Raw genomic sequence first — 21424 nt, 5'->3', positions numbered from 1 at the left:
AGCAGACTAATTCTTGAATAATATGATCAAAATATATTCTATGTAACTTGTTTTTAAATAAGAAAGCATAATAAATAGGGGACCACAATCACCACACTACGCCAAGTGCTGGGACTTGCTCTTCCCTGAGCAACTATGCCCGTGACCTCTGACCTGTGCCACTGCTTCCCAGCCCCTCCCCTCTCTGTCCTCTATCTTATCACTTTGACAGATTTCAGACTGTAGTTAAGACCATCAGCATGTCTTTCTCCATACTTACCTGGCAGGGGAGAAACGGCGATCACGAAGGTGGTTTCCCCAGGGCGAGGCTTATCCGTTGTACTCCGTGCTGACCCCTGCGATTTCCCCAGAAGCGGGGAAACTCGTCTGCAAAATTAGTGCTAGTGGGGGACTGCGTTTGTGCTCTCCCCCGGGGGGGGGGGGGATGTATTTCTCCGAGTACTTCAGCATGCATATTATTAATTAGAGGGAAATGATAACCTTTAAATCATTAATGATGCAGAAGTTCAGATGCACAAATTGAAGAGCCCATGATAATGAATACTTGCACACCATCCTCTGTCTGCTGTCAGGATGGCTAAGGTTCCCCCACCATGCTTCCTATACCTGCCCACTTTTCCTTTTCCTGATGGGGAGAGAAATCACTTCAACCTTAAAGAACACTTTCATGTAAGTCTTAAAAGTTGCGAGTTGGTACAACCATAACGATGGTAGAGTTGGGCACTATGCTGGCGCTGAACTGCACTGGGCATTGAAGAACCATTTCAAAGGATGCACAGCTGAAGCAGGTATCCTAGTGTCTGTGAGGCCATGACTGACAGGCCAACCCAAATGCATCGGATGAGACCAGCCGTATATACACAGACTGTTATAGAAACAATGTGAATGTAATATTAAAGGCCGGCCCATGGGTATGGGGCACCTGCACTTGTTTGCCAAAACTGATGTCCTACTATGCAGTGTAAACAGAGCAGATGGAGGTTCTTGTACAGCTCTAAAGATGCCTTAATTAGAAATATATCACGTATGCTTTTAGGAGTACAGCCGTGCCTGGGATGGACACAAACAGGGAAATTATAAACCTGTGGTGCGAGAACGGTTGTACTAGTCTGCACCAAATGCAGATATGTGTAACAGAAGTGATAAAAAGTATTAGAAATCAGGGCATATGAATGTATTGTGCTAACTGCACCCCGATATTGAAGAAGTAGCTCAGAGGTAGAAGGATTCTGACTGACATCCTAGGATTCACGAGAGCAAGCGTTCACAAGCTCACTGAAGCACATTGTTTGAGAACACCGATACACAAATACACTGTTACAGAAACACACACACACGTGAAAGTACAGCAGGACTCAAGCATGTGCGACATCTGCACCCGTGGAATTGTGACGAAACAGACCTGAGCTTGTGCTACCACATCACTGCGTGTGACTGTGCTGGCTCATGCCCCTTTGTATAAAAGAATCACACACTTGTATGTTGGTGAAAACCAATGTCCTTCTGCCGCAGCACAAAGAGACGTGTGTTCACAAAGCAGACAGAGGCATTTGGACGGCTCTGAGCATGCCTGAAGTAGAACAGCGGGGCATACGTTACTAAGACTGCAGCAGAGCATCCAGATGACCCTGGACACAGAGAAAAACCGAAAGCTACACAGCAAGAATGGAGGTACCAGTCACACGGCACACACTGGGACACAGACCACAAAGGAGTTTTTAGAAAGCAGTGCACATATGTTTACAGCAGTGCATCCGGACATTGAAGAACCAGGTCAGAGGTCGAGCGATCCAAACTGTTATCCTATGAACAAAGTGTTTACAAACACATTTGAACACATTGTCTCAGAATTGCCATACACACATGTGCCATTGCAGAAACATGCACAAATCTAATAGTAAAGCAGGGCACATGGATGTGTGACATCAGCTCTCATACACACACACATACATGCACAATACACACATGCACATACATACACACATATACACAAATACATGCACATACATACACACATGCACACACATACGTACACACATTCACACAAGTACAAACACATACATATACACTCATACACACATACACACATGCATACACATGCATACACACATACATAAATACACACACATACACATGTACACACGTGCACACACATACACAGCATATGCAAGTCCATACTACTACACTACTTCAAATAAATGCACTTGAAGCTCAACTTATCCCCTCTTCATATATAAAAAAGAAAATGCTACACATTTGCATGTTTGCAAAAGCTCATGTCCTACTCACTCTATGGTACATGGACATGAATTTACAGCAGGCTGGATGGAGGTCCTTACAGCTCTGACTGAGCTACCCAGGAGCAGCACATATGCTGTCAGGACCTGCAGCAGTGCTCAGAGGTAGACATGCACCTAGAAAAATAAGTTAAGCTACAACCACAAGAACAGTTTTACTATTCATGTAGCAAACACAGATGTGCTGTGCCGTTCTGTGGCTGCAGCTTAACTTATTTTTCTAGGTGCGTGCCCATCTCAGTGCACACTGCTGCAATCCTAATAACGCCACCCCGGGACACTGACAAGCTAGTTCAGAGGCAAAGCTGTTCAAACTGCTGACCTAGTGTCTCTGCAACCAATACAAGCACATCTGAAGCCATTTGATGAAAGAGTCCTAGGAGGATGTACTGCTACTCAAGGGCAAATGTAGTTCTAAGGCAGAGTGCATAGTTGTATGACATCTGCATGCATTAATTAGCATACAGGAGACACAAGGCTACACTACTATATCAAATCACATCTATATGAAAATAACTGCACAATTACGTTTGCACGAATGCAAGATAAACGTGCATTTTCTGGCTGGAGAGATGGCTCAGAGGTTAAGAGCACGGGCTGCTCTTCCAGAGGCCCTGATTTCAATTCCCAGCAACTACATGGTGGCTGACAAACATCTGTAATGGTATCTGGTGCCCTCTTCTGGTGTGTCTGAAGACAGCTACAGTGTTCTCATATACATAAAACAAATAAATAATTCTTAAGTGTGCATTTACAGCAAAGCAGACGAGGTATTTGTACAGTGTTGAACATGCCTGAAGAAGGACAGGACACATGTTATTAGGACTGCAGCAGAGATCCAGATGAACCTGTACACAGGAACAAAAGGTAAAGCTGCGCAGCAGTGGGAATGGTTGTACTAGTCACACAGCACACACTGGGACAGAGACGACAAAGGATTTATTAGGAAACAGTGCATCTGGACATGGAAGAGCTGGTTCAGAGGTCGAGCAATCCAAACAGCTATGCTATGATTCGTGAGACCAAGTGTTTACAACCACATCTGCATACAGCGAAGAGTAGCTATTCACCAATATACTATTACAATGAAATTATCCAGGCGAGGTAATTATTGACAACCACGCTGATTACGCTAATCAAAAGTCTGGAGTCCTTTTCGTTAGTAGTTCAATCAAGAGTGACCTGTGCTGCTGCTAAGTCTCTTGGTGCACAGGTCAAGTGTATGTATGACATTTTAAAAAGAAAGTCATAATTACATCGTGTTTGATGTGAAGGTTACAGTGGTAAGGGATTTGGAGTGGCCTAGAAACATCTCTCTTTACAATGCTCAGCTGTGTATCCCGGACACTACATAATATGTTTGGACCATGGTCAAGTCCATGCACTGTTCCAAAAGGCGTTGCCAAGGCTGTTGGGGGATGGATGGCTGAGAAGCATCTAGGCAGACACAGAATAAAGTTGGCACACGATGGGTTTCCTTAGTCATTTCGAGTCCCTCCCCCTCCCACCCCACTCTCTTTTCATTACTTAGATCTTGGCTAAGGGGTAAATACTAGGTCCTGCAGATCATCAGCTTAGCCAAGGCAATTTGTCTGATGAACTTTAAACATCATTTTACTGTGGGGGGAGGGGAAGAAAAGTAAATAAATAAAAAGGAATCTCAAAAGGGGGCATTCAAATCAATGAGTTAGGTTGTAAGTCACGGATTTTAATCAAATATTTTATGATACCAGGAATTATTGTTGTCTCGTTTGTTTATTTACTCAAGACAGGGTCTCATCTCTGGTTGTCCTCGAGCTAGCTCTGTAGACCAGGTTGGCCTTAAACTCGCAGAGATCTGCCTGCCTTTGCCTCCTGAGTGCTGAAATTAAAGGCGTGGATCACCATCACCCAGCTATATTGTTTCTTATCTAAATGATCTTTATCTTTTCATGAAGTTTTTAAAATAATAATATGTAATGTTTTATAGTCATGTAAGATTTTAGAAGGCATTCTCCCCAAGCCTGTCAGAAGGTAACTTTTAGCCTCGATTGTGGGAAGGCTTAAGAGATGTCTGGTGGCATACACCTTCAGTTCCAGTACTCAGGAGAAGGAGGTGGATCTCTGTGAGTTCAAGGCCAGCCTAGTCTACAGAGTGAGTTCCAGGACAGACAGAGCTACACAGAGAAATCCTGTCTCAGTAAATAAAGTTTTATGAGATCAGTTTCAAACATATGCTATTTGGCTTCCGTGCACTTTGTCTCTGTCAGGATTTTCCCAGTGTGGAAAGAGGCAGGAGTCAAGGCATAAGTAGACAGTCTAGCCAAACTCAGGAAATATATAACCAAACAGGAGTACAGTTTGTGAGAGAGCCTCAGCTTGAGCGTATCTGGCCCAGGCAAGCTGGTTTCCATTTCTGGCCCTGGTCTGGGACAAGCTTGTCATCGGAGTGATGAGTTCCTGCAGGTATCCCGTTAATCGGGACTGCAATCAGCGCTGTCGGTATGATAGAGTGAGGTCCCAAGGCCCTATTTCTGACACTTTTTGATATACACTTGGTCCCCAGGTCAGAAAGAATGGCAAGGCACCAAAGAAGGAACTGGATGGGTGTCTTGAGCCTAAGAGTGGGCTGCAGTCTAGACAGGTTGGAGAGACTGGAGATTCTTCAGAAGAGGCCAATTAGTAATGTCCACAGTGATAGTCTCTTAAACAGGGCGAAAGGGGGTGTGTGTTTTAAACATGATCTCATAGGGGAGAAAGCCTGTTTTCTGAGGGGTTATATCTCGCCCTAGGAAGGGCCAGGGGTAAAAAGTTGGGCCAATTTTCATTTGTTTTAAAAACTAATTTAGAGAGGGCAGGCTGAGGAGTCTGCTTCATGCCTCTGACCTGTCCCTAGCTCTTATGCCTGCAGCTTTCAGGTTTCATTTAAAACTCTGTTGACCCTTTGAGTGATAGGTAAGGAGAAGGCTGGTCCATTATCTAATCCTGTCACCAGGAGCAGCTGGAGTGTAGGAATAATATGATGTAAGAAGTCTTGACCACAGTCTGAGCAGTCTTCCTCTGGGTACCAAAGGCTTTTGCCCATCCTGACCGGGTATGCACAGACACTAACAGATACTTACATTTTTTTTCTCTGTGAAGTCGACTTTCCACTTCTCACCAGGGGTCTTGTCCTCTCAGATGAAGTGAGAGGCAGTGGAGGAGGAATTGGAAGGAGAAGAAAAGTGGGGACAATGTCATATTTTAATTAAAAATAAAGATTTTTTAAAAAAGAATATTTACCAATAACAATAATATTTTGGCACCCTGATATAATGCCAAAAATGAGTCCCATCATACACATTTTAGAAATTCTATGGATAATCTGAACAGCACTGTATCTATTAAAGAAGTGGAACTGTGTTTTAAAAAACGCATTCAGATAAGCTTATTGCTTTAAGGGAAGCAGAGCAGAAGATGGCTCAGCAGTTAAGCGCTCTGGCTGCTTTTCCAGAACTCATATAGTGGCTCAAAAGTACATGTCACTCTAGTTTCAGGGACTCCGATGCCCTCTTCTGGCCTTCACAGGCAACTGGCGTGCACGTGGTACACTTATAGACATGCAAACACTCACTCACATAAAAAAGTTTACTCACTTTATATCCAGATCGGTGGGCCCCTCCCACAATTCCTTCCTCCATCACCTCCCCATCCCCTTCTTCTTTGAAAGGATGGAGGTCTTCATAGCTATCCCACCCCCAACCATGGCTTATCAAGTCTCTGTTTGGCTAGGCCCATCGTCTCCCACTGAGGCCCGTCAAGGCATATAGAAGAACATATTCCACAGACAGGCAACAGCTTTTGGGACAGCTCCACTCTGGTTGTTCAGGACCCACATCAAGACCAGGCTGTATATCTGCTTCACGTGCGTGGGGAGCCTCAGGTCCAGGCCATGAATGCTCTTTGGTTGGTGGTTCAGTCTCTTAAAGCTCCAATGGTCCAGGTTAGTTGACTCTGTTGGTCTTGCTGTGGAGTTCCTATCTCCTTTTGGGCCCCCCAATTCTACCATAAGAGTCTCCAACCTCTAACTTCTGCATTTGTCTAATTTAGCTGCTGGGGGACGCATTTCCATTCATTCTCATGGCCATCTCTCCTGTCTCTCTCCACACCTGATCCTGAACACCCCCTCCTGCCCTCTCCCACCCTGTCCCTTCCCTCCATCTGCCTATGATGATTTTATCCCTCTTCTAAGCCTCTCAGAGGTCAACCCTGCTAGACTCCTGTCTGCAAGCATAACAGAGTAGCATTAACAGTGTCAGGGATTGTTGCTTGCCTGTGCCATGGCTCTCTAGTTGGGCCTGTTATTGCTTAGCCTATTCCCTCAGTCTCTGCTCCATCCCCCATCCCTGAATTTCTTGTAGACAGGATCCATTTTGGGGTTGAAGGTTTTGTGGGTGGGTTGGTGTCCCTATTGCTCCACTGGGGGTCCTGCTCGGCTATAGGAGCTGGCCTCTTCAGGTTTCATATTCCTAATGCTCTGAGTCACAGCTAAGGTTACTCCCACTGACTCTTGAATACCTCCTCAATTTCAATACCTTCTTCAATTGAGTGATGTCTAGGTTGTATCCAGTTTCTAGTTATCATGAAGAAAGCTGCTATGAGCATAGTTGAGCAGGTGTCATTGTGGGATGGTAGGGCATCTTTTGGGTATATGCCCAGGAGTGGTATAGCTGGGTCTTGAAGTGGATCTACTCCCAGTTTTCTGAGAAATTGCAAATTGGTTTACAAAGTGGTTGTACTGGATTCCCACCAGCAGTGGAGGAGTGTTCCTTTGCTCCGTTTTCTCACCAGCATGTGCTATCACTTGAGTTTTTGATTTTAGCCATTCTGACGAATGTAAGATGGAATCTCAGAGTTGTTATGATTTGCATTTCCTTGATGACTAAGGTCTTTGAACATGTCTTTAAGTGCTTCTTAGACCTTTGAGATTCCTCTGTTGAGAATTCTGTTCAGCTCTGTGCCCCATTTTAAAAATTGGGTTATTTGGGTTGTTGGTGTCTAACTTGTGGAGTTCTTAATACATTTTGGATATTAGTTGTCAGATGTAGAATTGGTGAAGGTCCTTTCTCATTCTGCAGGCTGCCATTTTGTCCTATTAAAAGTGCCCTTTGCCTTATAAAAACTCTTCAGTTTCATGAGGTACCACTTATCAGTTGTTGATCTTAGAACTTGAGCCATTGGTGTTCTGTTCAGGAACTTGTTTCCTGTACCAATTAGATCAAGGTTATCCCCCACTTTCTGCTCTATTAGATTTATTACATCTAGTTTTATGTTGAGGTCTTTAATCTACTTGAACTTGGGTTTTGTGTAGGGTGACAGATATGGACCTATTTATATCCTTCTACATGCAGACATCCGGTCAGACCAGCACCATTTGTTGAAGATGCTCTCTTTTTTTCCATTGTACATTTTTGTCTTCTTTGTAAAAGATCAGGTGTCTATAGGTGTGTGGGTTTATTTCAGGGTCTTTGATTTTATTCCATTGATCAACCTGTCTATTCCTATATCAGTACCATGCCGTTTTTATTATTATTGCTTTGTAGTACACCTTGAGGTTAGAGATGGTGATACCTCCAGAAGTTCTTTTATTGTTCAGGATTGGTTTTGCTATCCTGGGTTTTTTGATTTTTCATGTGAAGCTGAAAAATTCTCTGTCAAAGTCTATAATGAATTGTGGAATTTTGACAGGAATGGCATTGAATCTGTAGATTGCTTCTAGTAAGATGGTCATTTTCATTATGTTAATCCTACTGATCCATGAGCATGGGAGATCTTTTCATCTTCTGATATCTTCCTCAATTTCTTTCTTCAGAGACTTGATGTTTTTGTCATATAGGTCTTTCACTTGCTTGATTAGAGTTACCCCAAGATATTGTATATTATTTGTATTGCATTGGGTGTTGTTTCCCTAATTTCTTTTTTCACCTGTTTATCATTTGTATAAAGGAGAGAGCTACTGATTTTTTTTTAGTTTATTTTATATCCAGCCACTTCACTGAAGGTGTTTGTCAGCTGTGGGAGTTCTCTGGTAGAATCTTTGGTGTTACTTATGTATACTATCATATTATCTACGAATAGTGATACTTTGACTTCTTCCTTTCCAATTTATATTCCTTTGACCTTCTTTAGCAGCCTTATTGCTCTGGCTAGAACTTCAAGTGTTATATTGAATAGATAGCAAGAGAGTAGGTAGCCTTATCTTGTCCCTCATTTTAATGGAACTGCATTGTTTCTCTTCATTTAGTTTGAAGTTAGCCATTGACTTGCTGTATATTTATTTTATTATGTTTAAGCATGTGCCTTGTATTCCTGGTGTCTCTAAGACTTTTAACATGAAAGGGTTTTGGATTTTGTCAAAGTTTTTTTTTCAGCATCTAATGAGATGGTCATGCAATATTTTCTTTCACTTTGTTTATATGGTGGATTATGCTGATGAATTTTCCTATATTGAATCATCCCTGGACACCTGGCATGAAACCTACTTGATCATGGTAGATGATGTTTTGATGTGTTCCTGGATTCAGCTTGTGAATATTTTATTGAGTACTTTTGTGTCCATGCTCATAGAAGAGATTGGTTTGAACTTGCATCCTTTCTTTTTCTTTTTCTTTTTCTTTCTTTCTTTCTTTCTTTCTTTTTTTTTTTTTTTTTTTTTTTTTTTTTTTTGGAGCCTTTGTGTGGTTCAGGTATCAGGGTGACTGTGGTTTCACTGAATGAGTTTGGCAGTGTTCCTTCTGTTTCTATTTTGGGAAATAGTTTGAGGATTATTAGTATTAGCTCTTCTTTGAAAGTCAGGTAGAATCCTGCACTAAAACCTTCTGTGTGTGTGTGTGTGTGTGTTTTTTTTTTTTTTTTTTTTTTTTTTTTTTTTTTTTTTGGTTGAGAGACATTTAATGACTGCTTCTATTTCCTTAGTCATTACAGGGCTGTGTACATGGTATCTGTCTAGAAAACCATCCATTTTGTTAAGATTTTCCAATTTTGTGGAGTACAGCTTATTGAAGTAAGAACTCATGATTCTTTGAATTTCCTAGTGTCTATTGTTACATTTCCCTTTCCATTTCTCATTTTGTTTATGTAGATACTGTCTTTCTGTCTTATTGCTAATTTGGCTAAGGGTTTGTCTATCTTGTTGATTTTCTTAAAGAATTTTCTCTACTCCCCTTTGATGCGTTTGTTTTCTTCTTCTTCCTCCTCTTCCTCTTCTTCTTTTAAAAATTTTATTTATTTGATGTATGTGGGTACACTGTTGCTGTCTTCAGACACATCAAAAGAGGGCATTGGATCCCATTACAGATGGTTGTGAGCCACCATGTGGTTGCTGGGAATTGAACTCAGGACCTCTGGAAGATCAGTCAGTGCTCTTAACCACTGAGCCATCTCTCCAGCCCCTTCTCCTCCTCCTCCTCCTCTTCAGCTTTTAGGTGAACTTTTAAATTGCTGGTATGAGAACTTTCTAATCTCTTTATAGAGGCACTTAATGCTGTGAACTTTCCTCTTAGCACTGCCTTCATTACGACACATAAATTTGGGTATGTCGTGCCTTCATTTTCACTTAATTTTAGAAAGTTTCAAAATTCTTTTTTATTTCTTTCCTGTCCCAGAGATCATTGAGTAGAGAGTTGTTTGATTTTTATGAATGTTTAGCTTTCTGATGTTTCTGTTGTTGTTGAAGTCCAGCTTTAATTCATGGTGGTCTGATAAAATACAGGACATTATTTCAATTATCTTGTGTCTGTTGAGGCTTGTTCTGTGACCAACTAGATGGTCAATTTGGGGAAAGGCCCATGAGGTGCTGAGAAGAAGGTATATTTTTTTGTGTTGGTGAAATGTTCTGTAGATGCTGATTCATAAAATGTCTGTTAGCTTCAACATTTCTCTTTTTAATTTTTCTCTGGATGACCTGTCAATTGGTGAGAGTGGAGTGTTGAAGTCTCCCACTATTAATGTGTGATTTAAGTTTAGCACTGAGCAATAATTCTTTTACAAATGTTGGTGCCCTGGTGTTTGGGGCATAGATGTTTAGAACTGGGATATCATCTTGGTAGAATTTTCCTTTGATGCGTATGAAGTGTTCTTCCCTGTCTCTTTTGATTGATTTTGGTTGAAATTCTATTTTCCTAGACATTAGAATGACTACTCCAGCTTGCTTCTTGGGTTCATTTGCTTGGAAATTTTTTTTCGCAGTTCTTTATACTGAGGTACCGTCTATCTTTATTTCTGAGGTGTGTTTCTTGAATGCAGCCAAAAGATGGATCCAGCTTTTATATACATTCTGTTTAGACTGTGTCTTTCTATTGGGGGGAATTGAGTCCATTGTTGTTGAGAGATACTAATGACCAGTGACAGTTAATTCCTGTTATTTTGATGGTGATGGTGGTGGTGGTGGTGGTGGTGTGGGCTTCCTTTGTTTTTGATGGCATGGAATTATGTATTTCCTGTGTTTTCTTAGATATAGTTATCTTCCTTGGATTGGAATTTTCATGGTAGAGTTTTCTGTAGGGCTGTATTTGTGGATAGATATTGTTTAAATTTGGATTTGTCTTGAAATATCCTGCTTTCTTCATTTATGGTGATTCAGAGTTTTGAGGGTATCTTAGTCTAGGTTGGCATCTGTAGTCTTTTTAGAGGTTGCAAGATATCTGTCCAGGCCCTTCTAGCTTTTAGAATCTCTGTTGAAAATTTGGTGTAATTCTGATGGCTCTCCCTGTATCTGTTACCTGGCCTTTTCCCTTTGCCACTTCCTCTATGCCTGAGATTCTCGCTTCCATCTCCTGTGTTCTGTTGCCGATGCTGCATCTCTTCTTCCTGTTCTCTTCCCTAGGTTTTCCTTCTCCAGGATTCCCTCAGTTTGTATTTGCTTTAATGCTTCAGGTTTATTTATTTCCTTCACCTGTTTAATAGCATTTTCCTGTATTTCTTGAAGAGATTTATTAATTTCTCATTTATTTATTATATATAGTGTTTTGCCTGCATGTATGCCTGCAGGTCAGAAGAGGGCACCAGATCTCATTATAGGTAGTCATGAGCTACCATGTGGTTGCTGGGAATTGAACTCAGGACCTCTAGGAAGAACAGCCAATGCTCTTAACCTCTGAGCCACCTCTCCAGCCCTCACTTCCTCCTTCAGGGCCTCTATCATCTATAAGGTCATTCTCTTGTGCTTCAGTTGTGTTGGGATATCCAGGGCTTCCTGTAGTAGGGTAGCTGTGGTTTGGAAGTGTCACATTGCCCTGGCTCTTCTTGGTTGTCTTTTTTCGAGAGCCTTTAATCATCTGGGTGGCTTTGGTCCCTGGATGTTCCTGTCGAAGGTGTTGGGAGGGAGATTAGGTTCCATGGTCATGGTGTTGCAGGCCTCTGATGGTTTCAGATCAGCAGGTCTGTATGGTTCAGGATCCACAGGTCTGATGAAGCTGGAGGTCTTCGGGGGATAACAGACTGCTCAGGGCAGCTGGGGGTGACCCAGAGAACTTGGTGAGCCAGGAAGCAAGATTGTGTGTGTGTGTGTGTGTGTGTGTGTGTGTGATGAACTTATGTAGAGTAAAACCAGTATACATATTTAATTAAAACTTTATTTGGAACACATCCAGAAACTTCAATCATATTTAATAGTTAATAAAACGATCCAGCATAAAGCCTTTATAATGGAAAAGAATGGAGTTAATAGCTCCTTTTGTTCAGAAAGCGAAGGGCTAGAGAGCATCTCGAAGTAGAGCCATTAGACCACTCACCCATTCTTATTCTCTATGTTATTATAACATTTATATTTATTCACTGAAACCTAGCACTTCTTTTTGGTGCAAACCAATAGGCTTCATATGTGCAAACCAACGCCTTCTAAGCTAGGCGTTGGGCGTCAGCTGTGGAAACTACCGTTTCAGAAATTTTATCAGAAAGGATTAAGTGCCTGCATTAAAAGTTGTGAATTAGATTTTACACAGCTGAAACTCCTTTTAATTCTGTGATAATTAATCTCACAGATATGGTTGTAATTAATACTCCAGGCACGTAGAAAATAGAAGAGGTCTACGAATAGAAAGTCGCTAATTGTACCCCCCCCCCCACACACACTTTGGAAAAAAAAAACTGTAAGGAAAAAAAAATCAAACAGTAAAGGATTTCTTCCAACATAACATCAAATTCTGTTTTAGCGCAGCTGTTTGACCCAGTCTGCAGAGGCAGGTGGTACCAAGTGAAAGTCTGCTTAGAGAAGATGCTGAGAAAATGCCTGGACAGCAGCCTATTGTGCCCAGTAGATACAGAGCAAAGACAGCAAAACCGTAAATGGAAAGAAAAGCAAAACAGGTACAAAGCAAAAGGACTCCATTGGTTTGCGTTTCTTCTAGAGAGAGAGCGCACAGTGGGAGGATGCCCTGACCCCTCCCCACCACACGGCCTGTAATAGCCTCGTGTCGAGATCTTAACTGGACCAACAGCAAAGGTCATACTACTGTTGGAAGAAAAAGCCATTTGAACATGGGGAAGGGCTGTGAGAATTGTATAACCCGAGGAGTTTAAGGGTTTTGATATAAGCAAGCACAGTGCTAGAGCATAGGTGACTGGTTCAGCTCCTGACCAGCAGGCACAAGGCCCAGGGAAAGGTCCCCAGCACTACTAACAAACCAACGCATAGATACCCAGAAACGTGAATCTCAACGACTTTTTGGAATTAGAGACTACCAGACAGAGTTATTCAAACAGAACTGGGAAAAAGAGAGAGGAGACGCAGAGAGACCTTAAGAGCTGATTCAGTTCAAAGTCCATGGGACAGGACACAAACTACCAATGAGGTAACTCTGCATTGAAATCCAAGAGAAGACGGCAACATTTCCCTCTTCCTCTAGTGTTTCCTCTGATCGGAAGAGGCCCACCGCCTGCAAAAGCATAATTTGCTTAACCTAGAGGCTGAGGAGTTAAATGTCTTACCTGAAAAGCCGCCCTCGAGCAATATTCAGCTGGATGTTTGATCAAACATCTGTGTCATAACCAAATTGTCACACAGTATTAACCACCTCAGAGATGATGTAATTTCCACAAACTAGAAACAACCACAGTATTCATTTGTTTTACAAGGTAAGGGCATGAGGAGGAGGAAAAGGGGGAGATTGGAGTGGATCTATTGACTGTATTATTCACGTGTGGAGACAGCACAGTAAACCCCACTCATGGGAGCAACTCGTGTATTTGTACAAAATGTCAAAGGAAAAGAGTAAAAGATGTTTTATTTGCAGTTATAACAAACTCACACTCTCTGCTCTTCCCTGTAAACTGGAAGGGGAAATGTGAGGTGAACTGACCTATTCAGTGTCAGATGGTCCTACTTCACAACTGTCAGAAGGTGAAGGATGAGCTGAGCAGTTTTATCTGCTCATCACTGCCGTTCGTAGCCTCATCTTGGCTCATCACTGCGAGCCTTAGTTTCAGCTCCTAGCCTTTCTCTAATGCAGGAAGGTCCGATGGCTCGGGAGCTCATTCTATGGGAACTCTAGAGCACTGGCTTCAAGCTTTTGTATCCACCACTAGGAAGCCGTCAGTTTTTAGTAGAGAGTGTGGACGGAGGTCCAGTGCTTGCCTCAAGTGGACGAGGCCCTCACTTCCGTGCCAGAGCCACAAAAGTCTAAAGAAATATGAGCAAAGAAAAAACAAGACAAAACTACAAAACCAAACAACAAAAACGATGCTCAGCATGGTTATCTAAATATTCAATCCCAGCACTTGGGAGACAAGGCAGGAGGGGCTCGGGGCTACAGAGTGAGACCCTGCCTCAAAGCAACAAGGAGAAAAAAAAAAAAAATTTGTCAAATCAAAACACACAGCTGACTCACCCTACCATGGACCAATCTGCTCGGTTTCATGCTACTTTTGAAATGCTTGCTGCGTTCATTAAACTCATTTTGTGACCTATACATGGCCCATGACCTAAAATTTCAAATGAGCAGTGTTTTTAGTCAAACAGTTAAGTCTCTGTGCAGGACAGGGAGGAGGGTTGGCTGGTGACCTCGTGAGGACATGACAATTGTCTGCTCCACAGGGTGGAGCAATAGAGCTAGAAAAACTGAGAACACTTTCTGTGGGAGAGAGCAAATGCTCCCATTACATCTCCAACACACAGGCACATGAATACACATATGTGGTCATATGGTGTCTCCTTCCTCTTGTGTTCAAACTTCTATTGGCACAATAGGTCTGGATGGTGGCCAGCATCTCACACACCAAGTGGCTGATGGGTGATGACCACACCGCCCCAGAGACAAAGTCAGCGGGGACATCAGTGTGGAGCTGGCAATACTGCTGAGCCAGGCAAAGGCTGCCAGCTTCAGGCACAGCTGTGGGTGAGTGATGGCCAGGTCATGCAGTGGCTTGTAGACAGCTACAAAGCAGCCATAGAACATAACTGATAAAAGAATGCACTCAATGCCCCCCATGGACAGGAAGGCAAAGAGCTAAATAACCCATCCTACAAAGCTTATGGTCCTTTGTGGGCCTCAGCTGTTAACCTGGAACTGGGGAATGCCACTGGTGAGTAGAAGAGGTCAAGAAGGGATAGGATGCTGAGGAGGAAGTACATGGGTGTGTGCAGCCAGAGGTCCACAAAGGAAAGGGAGATGATGCTTGAGTTGCCTGTGACAGCCAGGATGTAAAAGACCACACAGACAACAAAGAGGATCATCTCCAGCCTGGGCTGGTCCGAGAAGCCAGGAGAATAAAGTCCCCAGAGCTCTGTCATTGCTTGTCTCCATCAGCCGTGACCTCACATACCTGTTTAGAAAGCACGACACACACACATTAGGAAAAATCCAAGATGATCTGGACACAAATGGTCAACCGGCCATCCTCATTTTAACCATAGCCAGGTGCTAGGATAAAACATTTGTCTACCCTGGAAGGAAGCTCAAACTTTCCCCCAAAGAGCACTCTAATCCTGCTAATTAAGGTAAATGGAGAAATGTTCAAAATTTCTTATTTTGAAATATAATGGATATTTTTAGTAATAAAGTAACATTTTTTAAAAGACAGTTTTCACTAGTCTTCTAACATTGCAGTGCTTTAAAAAAAAAAAAAAAAAAAACTTGATACAATCACCTTTTGGTTTTGTGAAATTGTTTCAAGTAGCTTGCCTAGATCTCTTTCCTCACCCCATGTCCACGGTTCCATTCTCACAGATCAGTTGCATTAAAAGTAAACAGCCTATTGGTCCTACAATTTGTGGGTGAGTTACAGGTTAGAAGGGGTGAGGCACAAGTTGACATTACAAGTTACTCATGATAACTATGCTTCCAGGAAGTTAAGAGCCCAGAGTCTTAAATGTTCTGACCTCTAAAAAACTAAAGATTTGGTCCCACTGTGTGACCTAGTAATTCAAGTGTCATTGCCTAAGAGACCCAGAGCAGCTTTCATCCTGCAGAGTTTTTATGAAAAAAAAAAAAAAAAAAAAAGCAAGATGTCTCACAAACATGAAACTTGTTGATTTTCTAGCTTCCTGAAGCGCTAGGGTTCTAAGATGCTGTCCTGCAAGGAGGAATTCACCTGTCAGCAGGACACTTAGGAATACCCGAGCCCTGTTTGCTGCAACATCCCCTTCTCAGAACGACCTGCATCATCTCTAAGAGACACCTGAAGGATTGAGATGCTGCAGCCAGGTGGGGCTCTCAGAGTCCGCTCTTGGGACAGGGGATGAAAAAGGAGCCAGGACACTTTCCTGAGAGAGAAAAAAAAAAGGTTGCTAAAGGCTGAAAAACTCCCAGACATGCTTTTAGAAAAGGAAATCCAGTAGTATAAAGAATTAAAAGCAGAAGAGGTAGAAAATAAATACCACGTGCTCAAAGACATAAAATGAGGATAGCAAAGGGAATGCTCTTCTAACTACGTTCTTTAATTGAAAGGTCATAGGCTATTTTCTTGTCCAATGAAAGACCTTGATCCATGATTATCTGGTGGAATCCCAACTGCAAAATCATTGAAAACAGATCTTTATAACAAATTTGTAAGTTGTCTGAGACAGACCCATGGAATACTTGTAATATAAATAAACTAATGGGTTTAATTCATTGCCAGTAGCAAACCCACATATTCTAATAATGCTTATAGCAGTATATAGTGTAAGTTGAGAGTTGTACAATCATACGTGTTCAGAAAAGGTTGGGGACATTTTTATGGTCCGTTCCATGCTGCTGCACAAAATACCGGAGAAAGGCTAGTCCGTGACAAACAGAAATGTATTTATTTCCAGTTTGGAAAGCTCAGAGTCATGGAGATGCATTTGGTGAGTGCTTTTTCTCTTTACCATCCTGCAGTAGAAAGACAGGAGAGAGAGAGAGAGAGAGAGAGAGAGAGAGAGAGAGAGAGAGAGAGAGAGAGAGAGAGAGAGAGAGAGAGAAGAGGTTGGAATCACTGTTTTATTTGGAAATCACCTACATGGTAACTTACCCAACCCCACGGTAATAGTAGCATTCATCTGGTGTTTCGAGCAGAGCCTTTGGGACCCAATCTCCTTTGAAAGTCACTGCTCCCTGCTCCCACGCAGCATGGCTGCCTGGAGAGTCAGGGCCCAACTCATGAGCTTTTCGGGGACATAGTCAAACCACAGCAGTAGCTTTGTAGATGACAAAGTTAAAGAGGGTTGTCTGAAGAGGAAAAATAATGGTTCTCTGCCGACTGGAAACCGTAACGGAGTTACACAGCAAATATCTGGGGAACAAAGATGGTCAAATATTAGCTGGTATTTGCTCTCACTTACCAGGGAAAATTTAAAAGCAAAGAGAAAAAAAATAACCATTATTTTTCTTTGAAAGCCTGACCTGGAAGTGAGTATTTAGCTATTCAGGACATGGTGGACACATTGTGTTTACTGAAACGATCAACCTCCCCCAGTACAGAAACTCTCACCCCACACTTACTCCCTAGAAAGGGGGTAACAAAGATTCCCTGTTCCTATGCTAGCATTTCTTTCCCGTGGTGAATGGGAGAGACTTTTAAAGGGTTCAGGCTCATTAGGAAATCAGGAAGTCCCTGTAGAGTTCTTCATAAGAAGATAGTTATTTATAATACTTAATTCCCTGGGTCCCTCCCCCATTCCCAGAAGTTGGAAGAAATAACTCAGAAACAACTCTCAGGAGATTTTTCTTGTAGTGGGTATAGAGAAAGGCAATTAGTCTTAACAGTAAGTTCATTTAAGATACATTTCTTAAAATGGACCAAATTCAGAAATGATCCAAATTCAGAAACGAGAGGAGAAATTTCTCCTAAGAGAACTAATTGTTGGACTCTAGTGGACTGACTGAGCACCTTTTTTTCTTTTTCCTTCCTTCCTTCCTTCCTTCCTTCCTTCCTTCCTTCCTTCCTTCCTTCCTTCACTTTCTTTTCTTTTTTTCTTTCTTTCTCTCTTTCTTTTTTTGAGTTGCAGAGTCATTTGATTTAGTTTCCTTAAAATTGCTACATTTTCAGGTTGTTTTACATAACAAGCTTTAATTCCAACTCAATCCTTCTCAACCTGAAATTTGAAGAAACTCATGGGGCAGACGTATTTGTGGAAGATTCTTACCTGTGTCTCTCTCACACGGGCAGCAGGCAGGGAAGCTGACAGAATAAGGAAACTGCATTCTGCAAACGTGTCCATGCTGCTGAAATGATCCAGAAAATGTGCACGTAGAGCAAAACCGGAGTGAGAGGGACATACGCACAGCCTTTTGGGGTTTGGGAAACTGGAGTTTCCTTTGGATCTGATGATTTCCACTTTAAAAAAAAATGACTCACTCACGTATGGTTATTTTAATAAGAGTCATAATTAGCATACAAAGTATCGGGTTCCATTAAACGTGTTCATACATACTTTGTTTTAGTTCTGCCTCTGCCCCTGCACCCCCTTCTTTAGCTCTACTCAAAGTCACTCTTCCCTTTCATGTTCTATATCCTTTCCACCCTTCCTTAAAACTTCTACATCACTTCTCATGGACCCCCTTTTGTTTCCATGTCCTAACCCCATACTTACTCCTGCATAAATACACACATATGATAACTGGAATTTGGGACACGTGTGAGAGAGAACATGCATTATTATTGTGTGGTGGTGATGAATTGATGAATGTTGTTGGCTTCCCCCCCCCACCCCGAAGTCTGAATGACACCTGTTTAAAAAAAAAAAAAAAAAGCTAGCCAACAAGGAGAAAGTTTCCTAGTCAGTACCAGCCTGTAACTGTATCTTGAAGAAAGCAGAAAAAATTGATAAGAGAGTCATTCAATAGAAAACACAGAGCTGTTTCTAGGGGGAAAATGTGTCAATTAAGAAATAATGTGAATAAACTTTAAAATAATCTGACTTGCACAGACATACACTAAAGTATTGTACAGCTGAATTAATTTGTTTTAATTGAAAAATATTTGTTATTCATGTTTACAGGGTATATTATGATGCCATGACTATATACAGTAGAAAGAGAGCCAGAAAAATATGTTGTAAAAACACCACTGATGGCCCCACTGGCTGCTCCGAAAAGCCATCTTTGCATTGTTCCCGGGTCGTGCTCCGCGCTCGCTGGAGTCACCTTCGCCGCCCACCACCTCCTCCGACGCGGACTCCGGCAGCTTTCTCGCCAGAGTCCTCGAACTCGACTAATTCCTTACTCGCAGCATCGGACCACCGGCGTGCCCCACCATGTCAGACGCGGCAGTGGACACCAGCTCCGAGATCACCACCAAGGACTTGAAGGAGAAGAAGGAAGTTGTGGAGGAGGCAGAAAATGGAAGAGATGCACCTGCCAACGGGAATGCCCAAAATGAGGAAAATGGGGAGCAAGAGGCTGACAATGAGGTAGACGAAGAAGAGGAAGAAGGTGGGGAGGAAGAGGAGGAGGAGGAAGAAGGTGACGGTGAGGAAGAGGATGGAGATGAAGATGAGGAAGCTGAGGCTCCTACAGGCAAGAGGGTAGCTGAGGATGATGAGGATGATGATGTTGACACCAAGAAGCAGAAGACTGATGAGGATGACTAGACAGCAAGAGGAAAAGCTAACCTTACGCACCGTGACCTATTCACCCTCCACTTCCCGTCTCAGAATTCAAACGTGGTCACCTTCGAGTAGAGAAGCAGGCCCCGCCCGCCCATCGCAGGCGGTGCAACCCACAAATGACATGCGCTCTCCACCACCCCACCAAAACCACAACATGAATTGGCAACATGGGAGGAAAAAACCAGAACTTCCCAGGCCCTGCTTTTTTTCTTAAAAATACTTTAAAAGGAAAATTTGTTTGTATTTTTTATTTACATTTTATATTTTTGTACATATTGTTAGGGGTCAGCCATTTTTAATGATAACGGGTGACCGAACCAGCCTTCAGAGCGTTTTATGTCCTACTTCAGACTTTACTTGTGGTGTGACCATGTTCATTATAATCTCAAAGGAGAAAAAAAAACCTTGTAAAAAAAACAAAAACAACAACAAAAAAACAATCTTATTCCGAGCATTCCAGTAACTTTTTTTTTTGTGTATGTACCTAGCTGTACTATAAGTAGTTGGTTTGTATGAGATGGTTAAAAAGGCCAAAGATAAAAAGTTTTTTCCTTTTTTTTCTTTTTTTTTTTTTTGTCTATGAAGTTGCTGTTTATTTTTTTTGGCCTGTTTGATGTATGTGTGAAACAATGTCCAACAATAAACCGGAATTTTATTTTGCTGAGTTGTTCTAAAAAAAAAAAAAAAACACCACTGATGAATACTGTTAACAAGAGGGGGAAAAAACTTAGTTATTTCTACTTAAAATTTTAACTATATTAATTATATTCCATAAGACAATACTTTGAAATGTAAAGAAAAATGTCCTCCTGCAGTCTCTTTCTCACTTAAGATGAAGCACGGTTTGAATAAATCCAAGGACGGGGCAGGGCAGGAGAATTCGCAGAAACAATAGAAAGTCTACACTTTATGGCAAAGAACAACTCGTTAGTGAATGAGAAACGAGTCAAGACAGAAATCAAGAAGGAAATTAAGATGTTTTAAGAATTAAGTGAAGAGCCGTGAACAGCGCAGCAATGGCCAAGGAGGAGGAATGTGCGGCAGGAAGGAGGAGCTGTTGAAACAACTGGACGATCTGAAGATGGAACTGTCCCAGCTTTGCGTTGCCAAAGTGACAGGCGGCGCTGCGTCCAAGCTCTCCAAGAGAGAAGTCCTACGCAAATCCATTGCCCGTGTCCTCACTGTCATTAATCAGACTCAAAAGGAAAACCTCAGGGAATTCTACAAGGGAAAGAAGTACAAGCACCTGGACTTGCGACTCAAGAAGACCAGAGCCATGCGCCGACGGCTCACCAAGCACGAGGAGAAGCTGAAGACCAAGAAGCAGCAGCGGAAGGAGCGGCTGTGCCCACTGCGCAAGCACAGAGTCAAGGCCCGAGGCGACAACGACAATAAAGTGCAAGACTGGAAAAAAAATAATTAAATGAAAATAAAAACACAATCTACTAAATCTATGGGATACAATGAAGGCAATTCTATGAGGCAATAGTTCATAGAAATATGTGCTTACATTAAAAAAAGTTCATATTAGTAACTTAATGATGCACCTGAAAATTCTAAAACAAGAAGAAAAAACTAACAAACAAACAAAAAACACCCAAACCGAATGGATGGAATGATCAAATTCACGCCTAAAATCACCAAAATAGAAACAAACAAGCATCAATAGGATGAAATTTTTTTTAAAAAAAGATTTATTTTAGTTATATGAGTACACTGTAGCTGTCTTCAGACACACAAGAAAAGGGTATCAGATCCCGTTACAGATGGTTGTGAGCCACCATGTTGTTGCTGGGATTTGAACTTAGGACCTCTGGAAGAGTGCTCTTAACCACTGAGCCATCTCTCCAGCCTGAAAATAATAATTTTTTTTTAGGAAAATTGGCAAACTTAGTTAAATTAACTAAAATATGAAAAGAGAAGATCCAAACTAATACAATTAATGGAGAGATGAACAGGGTAACACTTCAATAGACATTGAGAAAAAAACAAAAACATACGACATAGTTCAATAATGTGTACTCCCCCAAACTGGAAGACCTAGGAGAAATAGATGAATTTATTTTGATATATACAAACTATCAAAGTTAAATCAAGATAAAAC

General features: G+C 41.8%; 2 protein-coding genes across 2 annotated transcripts; both read left to right on the top strand.

Annotated features, from left to right (window-relative positions):
- The first annotated feature begins 18810 nt into the window (after nucleotides 1–18810).
- Nucleotides 18811–19846, top strand: LOC308425688 (prothymosin alpha). The gene has a single exon (XM_080923141.1). The coding sequence runs from the start codon at nucleotides 18967–18969 to the stop codon at nucleotides 19300–19302; it is 336 nt and encodes a 111-aa protein (XP_080779267.1). The 5' UTR covers nucleotides 18811–18966; the 3' UTR covers nucleotides 19303–19846.
- Nucleotides 19847–20353: 507 nt separating this feature from the next.
- Nucleotides 20354–20743, top strand: LOC308426340 (large ribosomal subunit protein uL29-like; the record flags this gene model as incomplete). Its single annotated transcript, XM_080924066.1, has 1 exon — nucleotides 20354–20743. The coding sequence occupies one exon, from the start codon at nucleotides 20354–20356 to the stop codon at nucleotides 20741–20743; it is 390 nt and encodes a 129-aa protein (XP_080780192.1).
- Between the last annotated feature and the right edge of the window lie 681 nt (nucleotides 20744–21424).

Source organism: Micromys minutus (genome assembly GCF_963924665.1).
Source record: "Micromys minutus genome assembly, chromosome: 10".
NCBI lineage: Eukaryota > Metazoa > Chordata > Mammalia > Rodentia > Muridae > Micromys > Micromys minutus.
This window is presented reverse-complemented; position numbering and strand designations above follow the sequence as displayed.

Excerpts from the sequence above, each read along its gene's own strand:
- LOC308425688 (XM_080923141.1), top strand. The coding sequence starts at position 18,967 with ATGTCAGACGCGGCAGTGGACACCAGCTCCGAGATCACCACCAAGGAC.